Below are 17,501 nucleotides of genomic sequence, written 5' to 3' on the forward strand. Positions count from 1 at the left end.
ATGTGCACCAGAAACCTGTACAGCAGTCTTCTCTCTCTCCTTGTGCTATGTTATACTTGATTCTCTGTCTATAAGCTAGCTTACACTGAATAAAATGTTTATTTCATGCTATGTGGTATATCATTGTTGAGCTTTAGCTCTATTGTGTATTCTGTCATTTATTAATTTATTGTATAGGGATTTTTATATATAATGGCCATGTAGGAAATTTGGTCTGTGATTAAGATTTCGTGCAAAACCTCTCTTTATTCTTAGCTTACAAGCACTTGAAATGCAATGATTCAATATATACCAGGAGCCAGAAATAGCTGGGATTGAAATGACATACCTGAGATGTCTAGTTAATAGTAAGTAGGGGGAGGCCCCTGTCTATTGCTCACAACCAATAGTATAGTTTCCACACTTAGCAGCTCATTTCATATTCATGGCCTCTCCTACTTTCATCAAGCTTACCTCAGTGTGCTAGTGTCAGGGAGCAGCAACCCACATCATCCTATATTTGGGATCTGGTAACACAGGGCTAGCTGGAGCTCTTGCCTTGCTAGCAGGATTTTTGCACAAGCCCTGTGCAGCCAGCTTCCCCCTCCCCGCAGATCCTCTGGCATCCAGGAGCTAGCAGCACCATGGCCAGCCTGCAGCTCTGTGTGATCCTTCAGCTCATCTGCTTATCCCTGGCACAGTTTGTAAGTCTCTTCTACTTTTTTTTCTTTTTACTTCAACCTTACTGTGGATGTATCTAAACAGTAATCAGTAAAATATTGTATTTGCTTTATGTTCCTTTTCAGATATTCATTGTGGTATTTTTTTCCTTTTTTTTTTTCATAATGAGCTAAAGTGTGATTTTCTTAGGCCAGTACTGGGTGAGATGCACTACAACTAAAAAAGTAATCAGTTAAAATCTTACAGAACCGTCAGGTTTTGGACTATTACAACTGTCAACATACTAAGATACCAGCCAGTCTCCATACACACTTGCACACTATTTTGGCAGTTAGTTTGGTTGCACACTATTTTGGTAGTTACTTAGCAACTGCTGTTCAGGAAATGCTTTTAAAAACAAAGAAATCCATGAGAATCCCCCGTGAAGAGATGGACTAGTCCAAAACTTGTCGGTTGTGTCAGATTTTAACTGCTTACTTTTTTGCTGGAGTGGTCTTTCAATGGCTGTTAAAAGAATAGATGCATTGTCTGTTGCCCTAAGCATATGAACTGTTCTCTTTCAGGGACTGATTTATTAATGATGGTGCAAAGAAAAATAAAGCAAGAGTGGAGAAGTTGCCTAGAGCAACCAAGCAGAGTTATTTTTTTCACTGAACAGCTGAAACCTGACTGGTTGCTCTGGGAAACTGTTTGCATCCATTTTCAGTGAGTGAATCTTGCTAATTCATCTTCACAGAGCTGAGGCCCAGGAATACTCTCATCAGCCTCACCACATCCCAGTCTAACTATCACCATCTTCTGTCTTAGCAAAAGAAAGTGAATTCTTTACTGCCATGGGTTACAGCATTTTTACACACTTGTTATGGATTAAAAAGTTTTTCTATTTGCCCTGAGGGGCCAGTGAGAATTCAATTTAAGTGGCTGGTTTATGAAATCTTAGGCTAAGGAGGGTAAAAGTAATCGATTTGGTTGCTACAGGCAACAAGCACACATGTTTTTCTTTAGAACACTATTCATACATGAAGGTGTACATGTAATAAGATTAAATGAACTAACCTTTACAGTGCAGTTTACTGATGTTTTAGCACTGCTCTACTAGAATAACTACATAAAAATGGTCAAGATTGAAAAGGCTATTGTGATGTGCTGATGCGGTGAACTACCATTTGATTTTGAATTTTTACATAGAACTTTTTTTGTAGTGTGATAATTGTATGAAATGGGATTCATTTTCTATTTAGAGTCTGGCTGGACTATTTCCATTAGGGATGCAGTTAGAAAGCAATGCAGAATGCTAGAAGGAAAATAGTGTATTAGGCTCCCTGCACACTGCAAATCCGTTTTCCGATTCCGTTTCCGATTCCGTTTCCGATTCCGTTTCCGATTTTCCCTGAATACATTCAACAGAAAAACGGATCAAAAAACGCAGCATGCAGTAAAGATTAAAAATCGGAATCGGAATCGGATGTAAAAACAGATTAAAAAGCGGAATCGGAATCGGAAATGTATGCAGTGTGCAAGAGGCCTTAAACAGGTAAATGAGGCTCTTGTCTGTGGTCATTATAGAAAAGGCTTTTTGCGTAGAGAGGGAGGAAGGTGTTTGTAGGTCAGGAGGCTGGAGGAATGCAGAACCCTGAGACATTTGGCATTCATATGTGAGAACAAAGTTTACCATTCAGAAGCCAGGAGTCTCATCCTGTTCCCCACACACTCACAGAGGCCCCGAACACAAACAAATGAAAAGACAGAATGCCTGCGGCTGTCTTGCCATTTTTATGCAGTCCCGCAGGGAAGGCCTCATACCATTGATTGTTAGCTGTTTAGACAATTCCTGAATTCCATACCTATTTTTACAGGCATGCATACAAATTCCACATTACAAGAATACACTCAATTCCAAGGTTTATAGGCAGCCACTCCATGGCTATTGGGGGAGGGGGGGGGGAGGGGGGGGGGAAGGGGGGGGGGTCACAGACAGCACAGGGTGATCAGACATGACATGCAAATACAATCCAACTGGTCCCCGTGCACCTTGTATATGACCTACCTATATACAGGAATGCTCAGTTCAGGTGAGCAATCCTGTTGCAATAACTCAAGGTTTTCTAAACTGTCTAATCGTTACTACACAATAGCATTCAGCCAATAGCATCTGAAGAGTAGAAGGCATAGACAAGGGAGCATGATGTGATACCTGTAGAATGTATCTGTGAGGTCAGACGTTACCAGCAGATGTATATGGTTATTGGTTATCTCTCCATACAGACCCTAGACCCTATTGGCTGCTCAGCATCTTCTGACTGCCATGTACACTCCACTTAGCCAAGTAACATGTCATGTCCTATAGAGAGGAGACAGGATGGAGAACCAAGCCCTCTATTGACAATGCATGGCTCAGTCTCCTCAGGCCATATGTAATGAGTGCGTGCAGAAGATGGTCCATGCCTGTCCAGACATCATATTGTTGCCCAAGGTGATTGCAAACAATCGTTTTCAGCTCTTTCTGATGTCTACCTAGCTGGTTATAATTGGAACGGACTGTTTATTAGGCCTTCACGCTGCATTGCTGTTGGTAAAGTTTCCTATTCTGACAGGACACTCTGAAATCTGATTGTGTGGCAAGTTTAAAATACTTGTAACTTCTGTGGAATGAACTTTATTTATGGTGTTTTGATAAGAAGGCGACTCTTTAAATACTACAGAGGTCAGACAACTGATTCTGCCAAACATTATTCTATTGCTTCAAAAGTCAGTAAATGAATTGCAATCTTTCACCAGAGGTGTCTGGTTTAGGTTTCCAGTCTCCAGAGACTGCCTACTTGCTGAGGGTCAGTGACTTGCTAAACCATGGGGTGTGTATGACTCCAGAAGACCTAGCCAGGTCTATAAATAAATAGAAAATACATGCAGCAATGGCAGTTCACATGTTTCTGACTTCCCGTACTTTAAACAATGTTTATCCTATTGCTGTAGTGGTAAACTGCAGAAGGGACACGATGGCGGTTACTCTCTTGGCATGCAGTTTTATATGTTTGGACAGCATTGTATAAGCTTTACACAGTTATCAGGGTCCTAACCACTGGAGGTATTGCTGGAAGGGTGCCCGGCTGATCCATGAGGCTTAGGCCTTAACGGGAATCTGAAGCAAGAGGTACATGGAGGCTGCCATATGTATCTCCCTTTAAACAATACCAGTTACTTGGCAGTCATGCATATCATTCTGGCATCAGCAGTGTCTGAATGGGAGCTATCATCCCCCAGGCCCCTAGACCTCTCTCCACACCCTAGGCAAATGCCTAGGTTTGCCTTGTGGATGATACAGCTCTGCTTTAGTATATAAAACACACACAAAGCCACTGTTGTATAAATAGATCACAACAAGACCTTTGCATGAATTGTGGCATTACATGGCCCTCTGACATTCTCTTTAAGATGTCCTTTGCATCTATTATCTTTCATTTATGTGCTGCATTTGTATTAGTTCTGGATGTTCTGATAATGTGATGTTATGCTCAGCTGTATGTTATTGTACTTTAGTCCTGCTGTGCTTTGAGGTACAGCATCTTCCTTCAACACAGCAGCACGGCGGTTATGTGCTAGATTTCATAACCAATGCCCTGCGTTATAAAGTTACATAAATATAACAACAGGAAATAATAATGACAGTGAGCACATTGAGAAATAAAGGTCTATAGTCTGTATTCAAAAATAAGTAAACAAAAGAATACCTTTACCCTGACATTCTCCGAGCAAGGCCTATAAACTTCTAGTATCCTTATTATAGCATGTAAACATACTGTATGTAATAAGCCTGGGAAAAATAACATTGTTCTATTTATAAATCACTAGCCAAAAACAAGCAGTTACATTTCACTTGACATAAACTTCCTCAAAAAAATCATAATTGCACATTTTAACCTTGTGTGTTCAACAAGTCTGGTCTGATTAACAAAACTCGATTTCCATGGTTTTCATTAAAAGTGTTTTCAGATATTTCTCTGTAAACAAATGGATAAGGACTATGATGCTCCAGAAACATGTAACATCTACATATCACCAGCTGTAGCTCTGCTAGTGTTGTCTAGTGCAGCTGCTAGTGGCTCTGTCCCTAACAGGCAGCAGCGTGTATCAGCGCATAGATGTGTTGTAGCCAGTAACACATCCTTGCTACAAAGTTGCTGGTATGCCATGTGTGCTGTCATAGTCCATGCCGTGCTGTTAGAGGGAAGAATGTCACACAATAAGAAGGGAGGTGGGGGCTAGTCAAATCTATTTGTACTGGGTGATGCCTGCCAGTCTCACACTGTTATTTGTGATGTGGGAATTTGTAATTCACTAGTAATTGCTTACACGTGGAAACATTTAACTGCAAGATTTCCTTCTGTTCCTCCCCCCAGGCAAATAACAAATAAACATCTATGTATATTCATTTACATGCTTATTGTGTTTATTGTCACACAAATGACTAATTAATATGCTATATAATGGCATTGTAATGAGTATTCAACTGAAGACATGTAACAAAAAACATTATTGCACACCTTAACCCATTAATGTCATGATCAGCAAGCAAAATTAGATATCTCCTATAATAGGATTTATTTAATTTGATTTTGAATGTCTGTTTCTTTCTTTCTTTTCTTTAGAGAGGTCCAGCAGGTCCGCCTGGGCCTCCAGGTCCACCAGGCCCTTCAGGGATACCGGGATCAGATGGCATTGATGTGAGTACACATTCAGAAACAAAGACCCTCTTGTGTGTACCAGCCTGAGAGCTGAGCACTTTTGCAAAACAGCCACTAGATGGCAGACTTGTGCAGCATCACACACTATTCTGTCCTATACTTCCAGACATACAAGAATGCTTTATCTTTATATGTCATTCTACAATACACTACAGTCATTAATATCAGTTACTTTCTATTTTGTCTTGTTTTCTGCTTTCTTTTGAAATTGCAAGCAAGACTTACTAAGTCACGTTGGTGTTAACATTATTAAAAACTTTATGTGTCAACACAAAAAAATGGGAAAACGTGTCATCCTGATTCAAAAGTTTCTGTCTTATGTGAAACAGCCCAAAACTTTAAAATCATACTTAAGCTTTTCTTGCTCTTGGTAAATTCAATAGCTGAAAATAGATACATATATGATCCACTAAACTAAAATGTGTTTGTTTCTACGTTTACTCATTTTTTTCAAGTTATTCTTAAGGTGGTCTCCGAATCAGCGAATGATTATTACCGAATAAATATTCGTATGAATGATTGAAAATGATCGTTTGGCACCACTAATGGGTGAAAGTCTCCTAACCAATCCCATTAGATTAATGATATTGATCCAGTTCTAGGATTGATCCCATTAATCTGATCAAATTGGTTAGGAGATTTTTGTTCGTTGGTAGTCCCAAAAGATAATTTCTGATCATTCATATGAATAATCGTTCAGTAACGATCGTTCTGCAAATTGCATCGTTAGTGGCCACCTTTACATGGATAAAGTCACACTGTCCAGTGATGAATTAATGTTACATACCTTACTTTTTAATACTTTTTGTTTACTGATGATCTTTTTTGTTGTCAAACCTAACATCTAATGAAAAACAAACAAAACAAAAAATCCATGGTGTTTGGCTGAATGTATCCATATATATTTTATGCCTCCTGCCCTAACCTTACCTACAATCCACCCTAGGGCTGGTTCACATTGGGGCGATTTTTCAGCGCTTTGCTGATCACCGGCAATCAGCAAAGCGCTGCTACAATGTATCCCTATGGATACATTCACACTGCAGCGGTTACGATTTCGATTAATGGCAAACGCACTGCATGCAGCGTTTTGGGGACGATTGCTCTGTGATTCTCGTTCTATTGAATGGAAATCACAAGCGCAAATCATGCTGAATCACAGCAAAATGCCAGATTTGGGCTGATAAATCGCGATTACGAACGCGAAAGCGCCCAATGTGAACCAGCCCTTGCACCCCTCTTCCCAATAACAATCACCAATGTATTTTACGTACCCACCTATCTCTCATCCCCACTGCCCTGCTCTTCCCTCTGTACTGGTTATTTTTCAGCTCACTGCCATCTTTCAGGAAACGCTTGCAATTAGATCTTGCAAGCAAGTTCACAAGCTTTGATGTCTTTCTTTTGATTTTTATTTCTACCTTTGAATGGAACTTTACTGAAATAATTAATGCTTACTTGTTACAGTGTGATCTGCTGTGGCATGACCTTCCCAGAGTCCAGTATCTCTCATTCACGTATCCCATGGGGCTATGGGCTTTTCACATCCCTCTTATGTCCCAGCTATACTATTGAATGACAAGTGGGTCTCAGGCTGATCTTAAACCAATGCAGCTAACTGCTGCTGATGTCATGCAGTAGAGACAAACTGGCATCAAAATGATATCAAAATCCCTTGTTTACTAGCCCATAAAATACCTGTGCTTTCATACCTTAAGAGATCTCAACGCAAGTGATGTTTGTCTGGAAGAAATGTGCAAGAGTAAAGAGATCTCCAGGGGGTAACATTACCAAGCGTAAATCCTGGATTTGCTGTATTTGTTTCCATGGACGGGGACAGTTGGAATAAAATGAGTTCTCCCACAGTAAGCGAATACAAGTGTGGCTAAAAAGAAAATCCTATATGGCTAACTTCTGTTCTGCCTGACCGGGTTGGCTCTAGAGAATATATGACTCCTGTCCAGACAGACAATCATTGTCTGATCCAACAATAAGTAATCAGTTCAGAAAATGATCATTAATATCTGTATGGATGGGACCGGGTCCTAGTGTATCCTCTTCCATACTGTGTCTGTGCTGACCACTGGAGCAGCTACGTACTTTGAGTCAGGTGGGTGGACAGGGACTGTGCTGTGTTTCATTAACCAGTTAGCAGCTTCAAACGTAGTTATAGCAGTTATAGTTACTTCATCTCTTCCTTCACCAGCGGCTGTGAACTTCTGACAAGTCATCTGGGTACCGATCACATGATATGACATGTGATCAGGATCCAGGAGACCATGTCAGTGTTACAGTGCCACCCGATGGAAGAGATGAAAGAGACTCTTCCATCTCCCCTCTTCCACCCCCGTGTGGCGCTGTAATGCTAACATGGTCTCCTGTATCCCGATCACGTCATATCATGTGATCAGAACCAAGAAGACATGTCGGGATTACACCGCCAACGTGGTGTAGGAAGAAGAAACCGATCCAGCCATCCAGACAGGTAACTATAAAAGCTCCCTGCCGCCATAGCTCCCAACTGTCCCTCTTTTGGCAGCCCTGTCCCTCTTTCCTCCTCATTTGTCCCCCTTTCAGGACTTTGTCCCTCTTTCTATGTAAATATTTATATTTCTCTACTAAAAATGTGTTTGATTGACTTTATTCCCATCCTTTTAATTGATATATTACTACTATTAAAATGATAATACGAAGGAAAATGAACCAGGATAGAAAGGACCAGTGTGGTTTGAATAATAAAACAACATATTTTTCTTATGAAATATTTATGGTACGTGTGACTAGGGGTGTGATGGGGGCGTGATCAGGGGTGTGGCAGGGGCATGGCTTAATTGTCCTCTTTCTGATTTCGAAAAGTTGGGAGGTATGCCTGCCACCCACTCTGCATACCCTGCCAAGCCTGCTATGCTGAGTAAAGCACACATCCCCAGCAGCTGGAAAAAATGTTAAAGGGTTAAGCTATGCCTCCAGGCTTACACTTGTGCTTCTTGAGCTGGCAGGGGCGTGGCTTAAGCCCAACTGACTAGAAACTGAGCGGATCGTTCAGAAACAGCCTTATCAGTCCGCCGACAGTGCGTACACACACACTACTGTCGGCTGAACGTTCGCCCAGTGGGAGAGAGTGACGGACCCGTAATTTCCGGATGTAGTGCATGTGTACGCACCTTTAAAGCTTTTAGCTTCTATTTACATTTCTGGATAGTTGACTATATTTCCAATAAGCTGTTCGGCAAACTCTTTTGCATAGATAACAACTGAAGTTTTTTGTTTTTTTTTTAACTCTTGCTGTACTAGAAAAACAGAAAGGGACTTCTGACAATTTCTTAGTGGGGCTAATACTATGTATACATATGTTTATCTCATCATGTCACATGTCACTTCAGCTATGCTTTATGACTGTAAAAGAAGCAGGAACGTTGAACTGCCGGGGAAAAGGGACCTTACTGTGCTGTCCTGTCAACAGACACACTTTTAAAAATTTGATGAGTGTAGAATTGTAGTAATGGCTTCAGAATTGGCAAGGTTTACCATCATGTGACTGTGGAAAAAGTCTATGGGATCTGAACTAAGTGATTCAATAAAACTCATTATCGACTTATCAAATGCTTAGTCCACATTTTTAGTTTATGATTTACTATAATTAAAGGGAACCTGAAGCCAGAAGCATATGGAGGCTTCCATATTAATTTCCTTTTAAACAATACCAGTTGCCTGGCAGCCCTGCGGGTCTGTTTGGCTGACCATTGTACTGCTTGTTACTCCCTTTCCATGTGCTGACTGTGCTATGCATTGTGTGATGATTTTTTGATACTTTTTGTAATAAATTAGCATTTTTATATGGATATGCTCGGCCTGCTGTTCTCTCTATTGATCTACTAAAGCTGCTACTTTTTGGTCTGAGCACTCCATTGGGCCAGTGAGGCAAGGACCTGTACACCTGTTTCTCTTTATCCTGCTATTTGGCTGCATTAGTGTCTAAATCAGTGCTGGGCAAACTACAGCCCCCAGGCTGTATCCCTGTAAATCATGTACCTGTAATTGCCTCTACTCTCCCCCTCTCTCTCTGCAGAGTCGCGTGTGGGCGATAAGAGTGGGGTAAAACTCGCCAGTTTGACCATTTTTAGCATCGCATCTCTATAGCAACAGGGTGGCACTTGACTGGCTGTCAGGACGTGCAGCATGTAATACATTGGGGCGTCCTGGCGGTGTGTCACGTGATGTCCTGTTGCCATGGAGACATGATGCTGGAATCAGCAATCAGGTGAGTTTTAACCCACTCTTATTGCCCGCTCATGACTCTGCAGGGAGGAAGGGAGGAGGGAAAGTATTTTAGGAATATGGTCTGTGGTCTGCAGCAAGCGGCCCAGGCCGTGTAAAGTTTGTCCAGGCTTGGTCTAAGTCACACCAGAAACAAACATGCAGCTATTCTTGTCGTTGACAAAAATGTCAGAAACCCCAGATCTGCATATGCTTGTTCAGGGTCTATGTCTACAAGAGACAAATAATCAGTAGGGTGTCAGGCAACTGGTATTGCTTAAAAGGAAATAAATATGGCAGCCTCCATATCCCTCTCACTTCAGGTTCCCTTTAACGGGAATCTGAAGATAAAATAAACGTATGATATAATGAATGAATTGTATGTGTAGTATAGCTAAGAAATAAAACATTAGCAGCACAGTTGTGAGTCTGATATTGTTTCCAGTACAGGAAGGGTTAAGAAACTTCAGTTGTTATCTGTGCAAAAGAGCTTCACTGAGCTCTTCGACTAAAGTCGTGGACAGCACTGTCTTTTGAAGCTGTCTTTTGAGGCTGTCCCAACTGTCTATCATTGTTTCTTGTTTGTTTATGGTTTTCCTGCAGAGGAAAGTTGAAAAAGTCATTAGCTCTGCTCTGCAGGGCTGTATTTCTGCAGGGCTGTATTTAGGGTTTGGGCTCCCCTAGGCACCCCACACCTATGGCGCCCCCCCGGAGGGTGTAGGCGGGGTGAAAATGGGCGTGGCCCCAGAATGCAGAGGGCGTGGCCATAACATACAGTGGGTGTGACCAATTAAAATTTCCTAGTAAGAGTGCAGCCCAAAGTCGGTGGGGCCATGGTTTCTCCCCGGGTATGAGTAAAATGACCCTAAAAAAGCAGGAAATGTTCCCCCCCAAAAAAAACCCAAAATACACACATTAGCCAGTGTTCTCTCACACAAAATAGTGGTAGGTATTAGAATGTGAGCTCCCCTGAGAAAAGTCAATAACATGACTATGTTCTCTGCAAAGTGCTGCAGAAGATGCCAGTGCTATATAACTACATAATAATATGGTAGGACATTAGACTATGGCAGGATTAGATTGTAAGCTCCTCAGAGGATAATCAGTGACATGACTACGTACTCTGAAGTACTGCTGTAGATGGCAGTACAATATAGTACAGTAGTATGGCAGCATGGTGGTGTAGTGGTTAGCGCTCTCGCATTGCAGCGCTGGGTTCCCGGTTCAAATCCCAGCCAGGTCAACATCTGCAAGAAGTTTGTCTGTTCTCCCTGTGTCTGTGTGGGTTTCCTTCAGACACTCTGGTTTCCTCCCACATCCCAATACGATACAGATAAGTTAATTGGCTTCCCCCTAAAAATTGGCCCTAGTGTATGATACATACATACACACACATATGACTATGGTAGGTATAAGATTGTGAGCCCCTCTGTGGGACAGTTAGTGACAAGACAATACATACTCTGTACAGCGCTGCGTAATATGTTGGCACTATATAAATAATTAGTATCAGTATAAAGTAGCCAGGTGTTCCCAATATAGACATACTATAAGTGTCCCCAGTATAGATAGCCAAGTCTATAGGTATCCCCAGTTTAGGTAGTAGTCAGGGGCTTAACTAGAAATCACTGGGCCCCCTTGCGAAAATTTGTATGGGCCCCCCCCATAGGTGCCAAATAATCGTAATGGGGCAGCGTTTCACCATAAAATAATCATAATGCAGCAATGTTTCACCATAAGATAATCGCAATGTGGGCAACATTTCACCAGAAAATAAACGCAATGAGTGCAACATTTCACCAAAAGATAAACGCAATGAGTGCAACATTTCAGCAGAAAATAAATGCAATGAGTGCAACATTTCAGCAATGAGTGCAACATTTCACCAGATAACAATCATACAGTGGGCAGCATTTCACCAGAGAATAATCGCAATGAGTGCAGCATTTCACCAGAGAATAATCGCAATGAGTGCAACATTTTACCAGAGAATAATCACAATAAGTGCAACATTTCACCAGATAATAATCGTACAGTGGGCAGCATTTCACCAGAAAATAATCGTACAGTGGACAGAATTTCACCAGAAAATAATCGCACCCTGGGTAACATTTCACCGGAAAATAATCGTACAGTGGGCAGCATTTCACCAGAAAATAATCGCAACGTGGGCAGCATTTCAGCAGAAAATCGCACAGAGGGCTGCATAACACCACAAAATAATAGGTGTCCCCAGTTTAGGAAGTTGGTATATAGATGTCCCCCAGTTTAGGTAGTAGATATATAGGTGTCCCCCAGTTTAGGAAGTCTGTATATAGGTGTCCCCCAGTTTAGGTAGTATATTTATAGGTGTCCCCCAGTTTAGGAAGTCGCTATGTAGGTGTCCCCCAGTTTAGGAAGTAGGTATATATGTGTCCCCCAGTTTAGAAAGTAGGTATATAGGTATCCCCCAGTTTAGGTAGTAGGTATATAGGTGTCCCCCAGTTTAGGTAGTAGGTATATAGGTGTCCCCCAGTTTAGGAAGTAGGTATATAGGTGTCCCCCAGTTTAGGAAGTCGCTATGTAGGTGTCCCCAGTTTAGGAAGTAGGTATATATGTGTCCCCCAGTTTAGGTAGTAGGTATGTAGGTGTCCCCCAGTTTAGGTAGTAGGTATATATGTGTCCTCTAGTTTAGGTAGTAGGTATATATATGTGTCCCCAGTTTAGGTAGTAGATATATAGGTGTCCCCCAGTTTAGGAAGTAGATATATAGGTGTCCCCCAGTTTAGGTAGTAGGTATGTAGGTGTCCCCCAGTTTAGGAAGTAGGTATATAGGTGTCCCCCAGTTTAGGAAGTAGGTATATAGGTATCCCCCAGTTTAGGTAGTAGGTATATAGGTGTCCCCCAGTTTAGGTAGTAGGTATATAGGTGTCCCCCAGTTTAGGAAGTAGGTATATAGGTGTCCCCCAGTTTAGGTAGTACATATATAGGTGTCCCCCAGTTTAGGTAGTAGGTACATAGGTGTCCCCCAGTTTAGGAAGTAGGTATATAGGTGTCCCCCAGTTTAGGAAGTAAATATATAAGTGTCCCCCAGTTTAGGAAGTAGGTATATAGGTGTCCCCCAGTTTAGGAAGTAAATATATAAGTGTCCCCCAGTTTAGGTAGTAGGTATATAGGTGTCCCCCAGTTTAGGTAGTAGGTATATAGGTGTCCCCCAGTTTAGGTAGTAGGTATATAGGTGTCCCCCAGTTTAGGTAGTAGGTATATAGGTGTCCCGCAGTTTAGGAAGTAGGTATATAGGTGTCCCCCAGTTTAGGAAGTAGGTATACAAGTGTCCCCCAGTTTAGGAAGTAGGTATATAGTTGTCCACCAGTTTAAGAAGTAGATATAATGAGTGTCCCCCAGTTTAGGTAGCCTAGAAAGTGGAGCAGCGGAGAAGCAGGGACGTCCCCTCCCTCACCTGGAGCTCCCGCTCCCCCTCCCAGTCAGTGCAGCCAGAGCAGAGACGAGTCCAGTCCAAGGGCAGCAGCCGGAGAACATCTTACCTCTTCTTCCTGGCGCGCGAGGGAATCCAATCTCTGCATGCCACTGCCAGGTCTAGTGATGTCACTGCTTAGACCAGCCAACGGCATGAAGAGTCTTACTCCAGCATCGGGAAATCTCCTTGGCCGGCCACTACTACTCTGCTGGAGGGGGGAGCATGTTCCCCTCCATGTGTGTGCGCTCCCGTCTCCGTCGCCAATTGTATCGAAAGACCATCATTTTTCCTTTTTTGGCCAATGGCCATATCGCCATTCTTTAGAGTACTAGGGTGCCAAACTAGCAAAATTAAAGATGATTTTGCTGATTACCGTTAGGTACGCTATGCCTGTGACATTTTGCAAAAATATTTCCATGGGAAATAATCCATATACCGTGTGCAGTTAATACATGCTAATCAGTGACTGTTACTACTGCTGGCATAGTGGCGGCTGACAGTCAGTGCCTGTTACTGAATGTGGCACCACAGCTAGGGCCTGCGGGCCGTATGGTATTAACAATTGTAAAGAGCTTTGGGGGCCACAAGGAAAGGCTTGACAGGCCGCATTTGGCCCCTGGAGCCAGAGTGGACATGCCTGATCTAGGCTGTTTATCTAGACAGAATTCTCCTCCCAGAGCTTTTTGGAAGACCATGGGCCTGATTCACAAAGCGGTGCTAACAGTTAGCACGCTAGTGAAAAGCCCTTTATCACACCTAGGGCCTGATTCACAAAGCGGTGCTAACAGTTAGCACCCTGGTGAAAAGCCCTTTATCATGCCTAAACTCAGTTTAGGCATGATAAGTTTAGGTGTGATAAGTTTAGGCGTGATAAGTTTAGGCATGATAAGTTTAGGTGTGATAAGTTTAGGCATGATAAGTTTAAGCACCAACTGCGTTAGCACCGCAGTGCACAGCTGATCAAAAGTTTTGCACTAGCAAAGTCTGGTGCACTTTGCATAGAGTTTAATGGCGCTGCTTTGCGTGCGGGACTTTGCACGCTATCTACACTTATCTAAACTTATCATGCCTAAACTTATCACACCTAAACTTATCATGCCTAAACTTATCACACCTAAACTGGCTTTTCACCAGCGTGGTGCAATGGTTATCATGCCTAAAGTCTCTAACTGGGTTAGCACCGCTTTGTGAATCGAGCCCTTAAACTCAGTTTAGGCATGATAAGTTTAGGTGTGATAAGTTTTTAGGCGTGATAAGTTTAAGCACCAACTGCGTTAGCACCGCGGTGTACAGCTGATCAAAAGTTTTGCGCTAGCAAAGTCTGGTGCACTTTGCATAGAGTTTAATGGCGCTGCTTTGCGTGCGGGACTTTGCCCGCGATCTAAACTTATCTAAACTTATCATGCCTAAACTTATCATGCCTAAACTGAGTTTAGGCATGATAAAATGGTTATCACACCTAGGGCTCGATTCACCAAGCGGTGCAAAGTGTTAGCACCGTGGTGAAAAGGCCCTTATCACGCCTAAAGTCACTTTAGGCATGATAAGAAGAAACTCGCGCGAAGTTGCCGCGCGCAAAGTTTTGCGCGCGCAACCGCGCGCGTGCGCGCGCAGCGTCCCCGCTTCGCGCGAAGCTCCCATTAAGCCCTATGGGACTTTGCGCGCGCTCTCACGCGCGAACGCGCGAACGCGCGTACGCGCGGTAACTTCGCGCGAAGAGCAGGAAAAAGCGGTGATAACTCAGTGGTGAAAAGGTCATCACGCCTAAAGTCTTTTAGGCGTGATAACTGGGTTATCACCGCTTTGTGAATCGAGCCCCTAAAGTCTTTAACTGGGTTATCACGGCTTTGTGAATCGAGCCCAATGTGTTGTTTCTACTTACTTCGGAAAACACAGTGTAAACAAACATTCTGCAGTGATGCACCTATCGGCAGTATAGGTGTTGAGACCTGTGGAAAATATACATGTGTAAATTAGGTTGCCGAAAAATGTTACAGTGGGCAAATGCTGACTAATTAATTTAGAAATGAATATTGTGCAATCTAAGCGATTATAATCATTAAGTTACATTCAGTAAAGTTCCTCTTTAATTTTCAATCTCAGGAAATATGTCAAGCAATAAGAAAATGCTACTTTATGGCCTTTCCACCACTTACCACCTGAACTAATATTTCAACCATAGAGTGGAGTTTCTTTTAAGACCTCCTGCAGTGTGATAATTAAAATACATCAGGTGGAAATATCTCCATTGATTGAACAGATGGTTTCTTTTTATCAGCTAATGAGATTTAGATGACTTTAATTTATTTCCTTTAATCTTAGTGGCATAGGTATATTGTTTACTCCATACTTCTTGTTTATCCATGCATGCTTCCGATCTGGCAAAGGGTATGTGGACAGACAGACAGGCATTGAGCATCATTTCAATGCATTACCCCTAATGGCCTTCAAACTTTAGACTGGTAAACAAGTCTTTGCTGTAACATCAAAGCTACAGATCTTTCTAATGCTGCCACTAATTTGAGACAGCTGTAGAAAAATAAATATTTCATTTAAACTATTTCTTTGATAGACTGAAATTGGTAATTAAAGCATGTAAATAAGATTTTTCTTCCAGAAATCAAAGTTACACTAATACAAAGAAAATGTATTGATTAAAGTATGCATAAACCATATAATCCATGAGGAGGGGTTCTAGAGAGTGAATCATTTTAAACTAATGATGTGAATGTAGATCATAAAATGGGTATCATCATGCTTTGGCAATCTTCAGTTTCTCAGGGTAGCAATGGGTAAGCTGAGAAGCACATACAGCCGGCCAATCATCTGCAGGCTTTCTCTTAGATCCTACTAACTGATGTCTGGGGAAACAGGGCCGAGAAGCCGTATTCCAGGTGACAGGCTATGGCTGGCCGTGTTCAGCTGTGAATGGAATGCCTCCATTTACGGCTGGTGGGTTGAAAGTGATGTTCAGTGCTCCCCTGATCTTGGCCTGAAAGAATTGCTCCTAATAACTGGGTCTGGGTTTTCAGGTGGAATGGTATAATGTTTCAGACAGCACAAACCTTGTTTTGTTTAGCAGATTGTTGGCTGTTGCCAAAATAACTTGGATATGAGTACATTAATGTAAACAAAGCCAACCAGCTTGATAAGTAGACCTATTCATAAGACCAATGTAATGTGTCTTAAAAAATGCATATTGCCTCCCATCTCCTTACTGCCAATGCCATATAATCGTTGGTCCGTCCAGGATCTCTGTCCCCTGGCATTCCACAGGCCATTCATTTATGTGCCAGGCAGAAAGATGTCATGCATGTGCAGGTGTTGGGGAATGTGCCAAGTACAAAGGGGGCCAGGCTTACTGACTCTGCAATTTGGTAGGGGTCTTACAAGGCATTGACTCATGAATAAGGGACCAAAATACAAAGCAGCGTTAAGGTTCATCTAGAATATGCAACTTCAGTTTTGAGCACATGCAAAAAGTGTTACTATGGAACTGTAAGTAACAATTACAAAGAATTGAAGTTATTAGTGGAATGGAGGATCTCAGTTAAAGGCTACTATAGAAAATTTAGTCAGGACCCATTTCCACTAGTGTAGAAACTGGGCCGAATTCACAGAGTTTCCCCGCAGGCAAATCACACAAGGAAACTCTGCCATAGGGAATAATGGTGTTGCCGGCCAATTCGCTTGCCCTAGTGATTCGGCCTACATTGCCATCCATTTTTGTGCAGGAGGCTGTGAATCCCATAGCCGTGCATAGCACAGCTTCTGGGATTCCTCTGCATACCCGCAGACCAGGAAGTGCTACCGCACGTCTTGCAGCCGTGTGCGGCGGCTAGTGGAAATGTAGCCTAACAGCCAATGATACTTTGGTTTCAGTGCACTGCATCCAGGCTCCATACTTGTTGTTACTGTGCTGCTCAACAGAGCTGCCTAACAATGAACTACTCCATCTTTGCTAACGCACACTTACCTTTTTTCCTTGTAATCTGTTCCAAATCTAAACAATAAATAAACATTCATTGCATAAGAAAATGCATAGCAGAAGTTAACTTCTGCAGAAAGTGCATATCAAGAGCACACAGCAGATCAAGAGATTTAACCTTTTAACTGCCCTGTCGGCACTCAGTGGTAGAAGAGCCAATCCTGCAAGGAGAGAGCAAATCCTGCATCTGGATCAGGTAAATATGAAGCACTCTCTGCCGCTCTGCATTACGGTGGTTGAGAGACAAAAGAACGTAGCGATGCAGCGCACGTAATTGAAGAAAAATCATCAGAAAAAAGGTCAATCCCCAACTCCAGGAAAATTGCTTCCTGTCCTTAGACTAAGAGCATAAGTTTTAAGTCACAAAACTCCATGGAGGTAGGAGCTTTGTGACTTA

The 17,501-nt window shown here is 42.3% G+C and overlaps 1 protein-coding gene across 1 annotated transcript in view; it reads left to right on the forward strand.

Moving 5' to 3' along the window:
* Nucleotides 1–492: 492 nt before the first annotated feature.
* The window catches only part of COL9A2 (collagen type IX alpha 2 chain), a 95,411-nt gene continuing 78,402 nt past the window's right edge, over nt 493–17,501 (forward strand). Inside the window, exons 1-2 of the mRNA XM_068268933.1 lie at nt 493–683; nt 5,307–5,381. Coding sequence (XP_068125034.1) covers nt 624–683; nt 5,307–5,381 — 135 coding nt within the window. The 5' untranslated portion in view covers nt 493–623. The remainder of the gene's footprint in view (nt 684–5,306; nt 5,382–17,501) is intronic.

Source organism: Hyperolius riggenbachi, chromosome 2, assembly GCF_040937935.1.
Source record: "Hyperolius riggenbachi isolate aHypRig1 chromosome 2, aHypRig1.pri, whole genome shotgun sequence".
Classification (NCBI taxonomy): Eukaryota; Metazoa; Chordata; class Amphibia; order Anura; family Hyperoliidae; genus Hyperolius; species Hyperolius riggenbachi.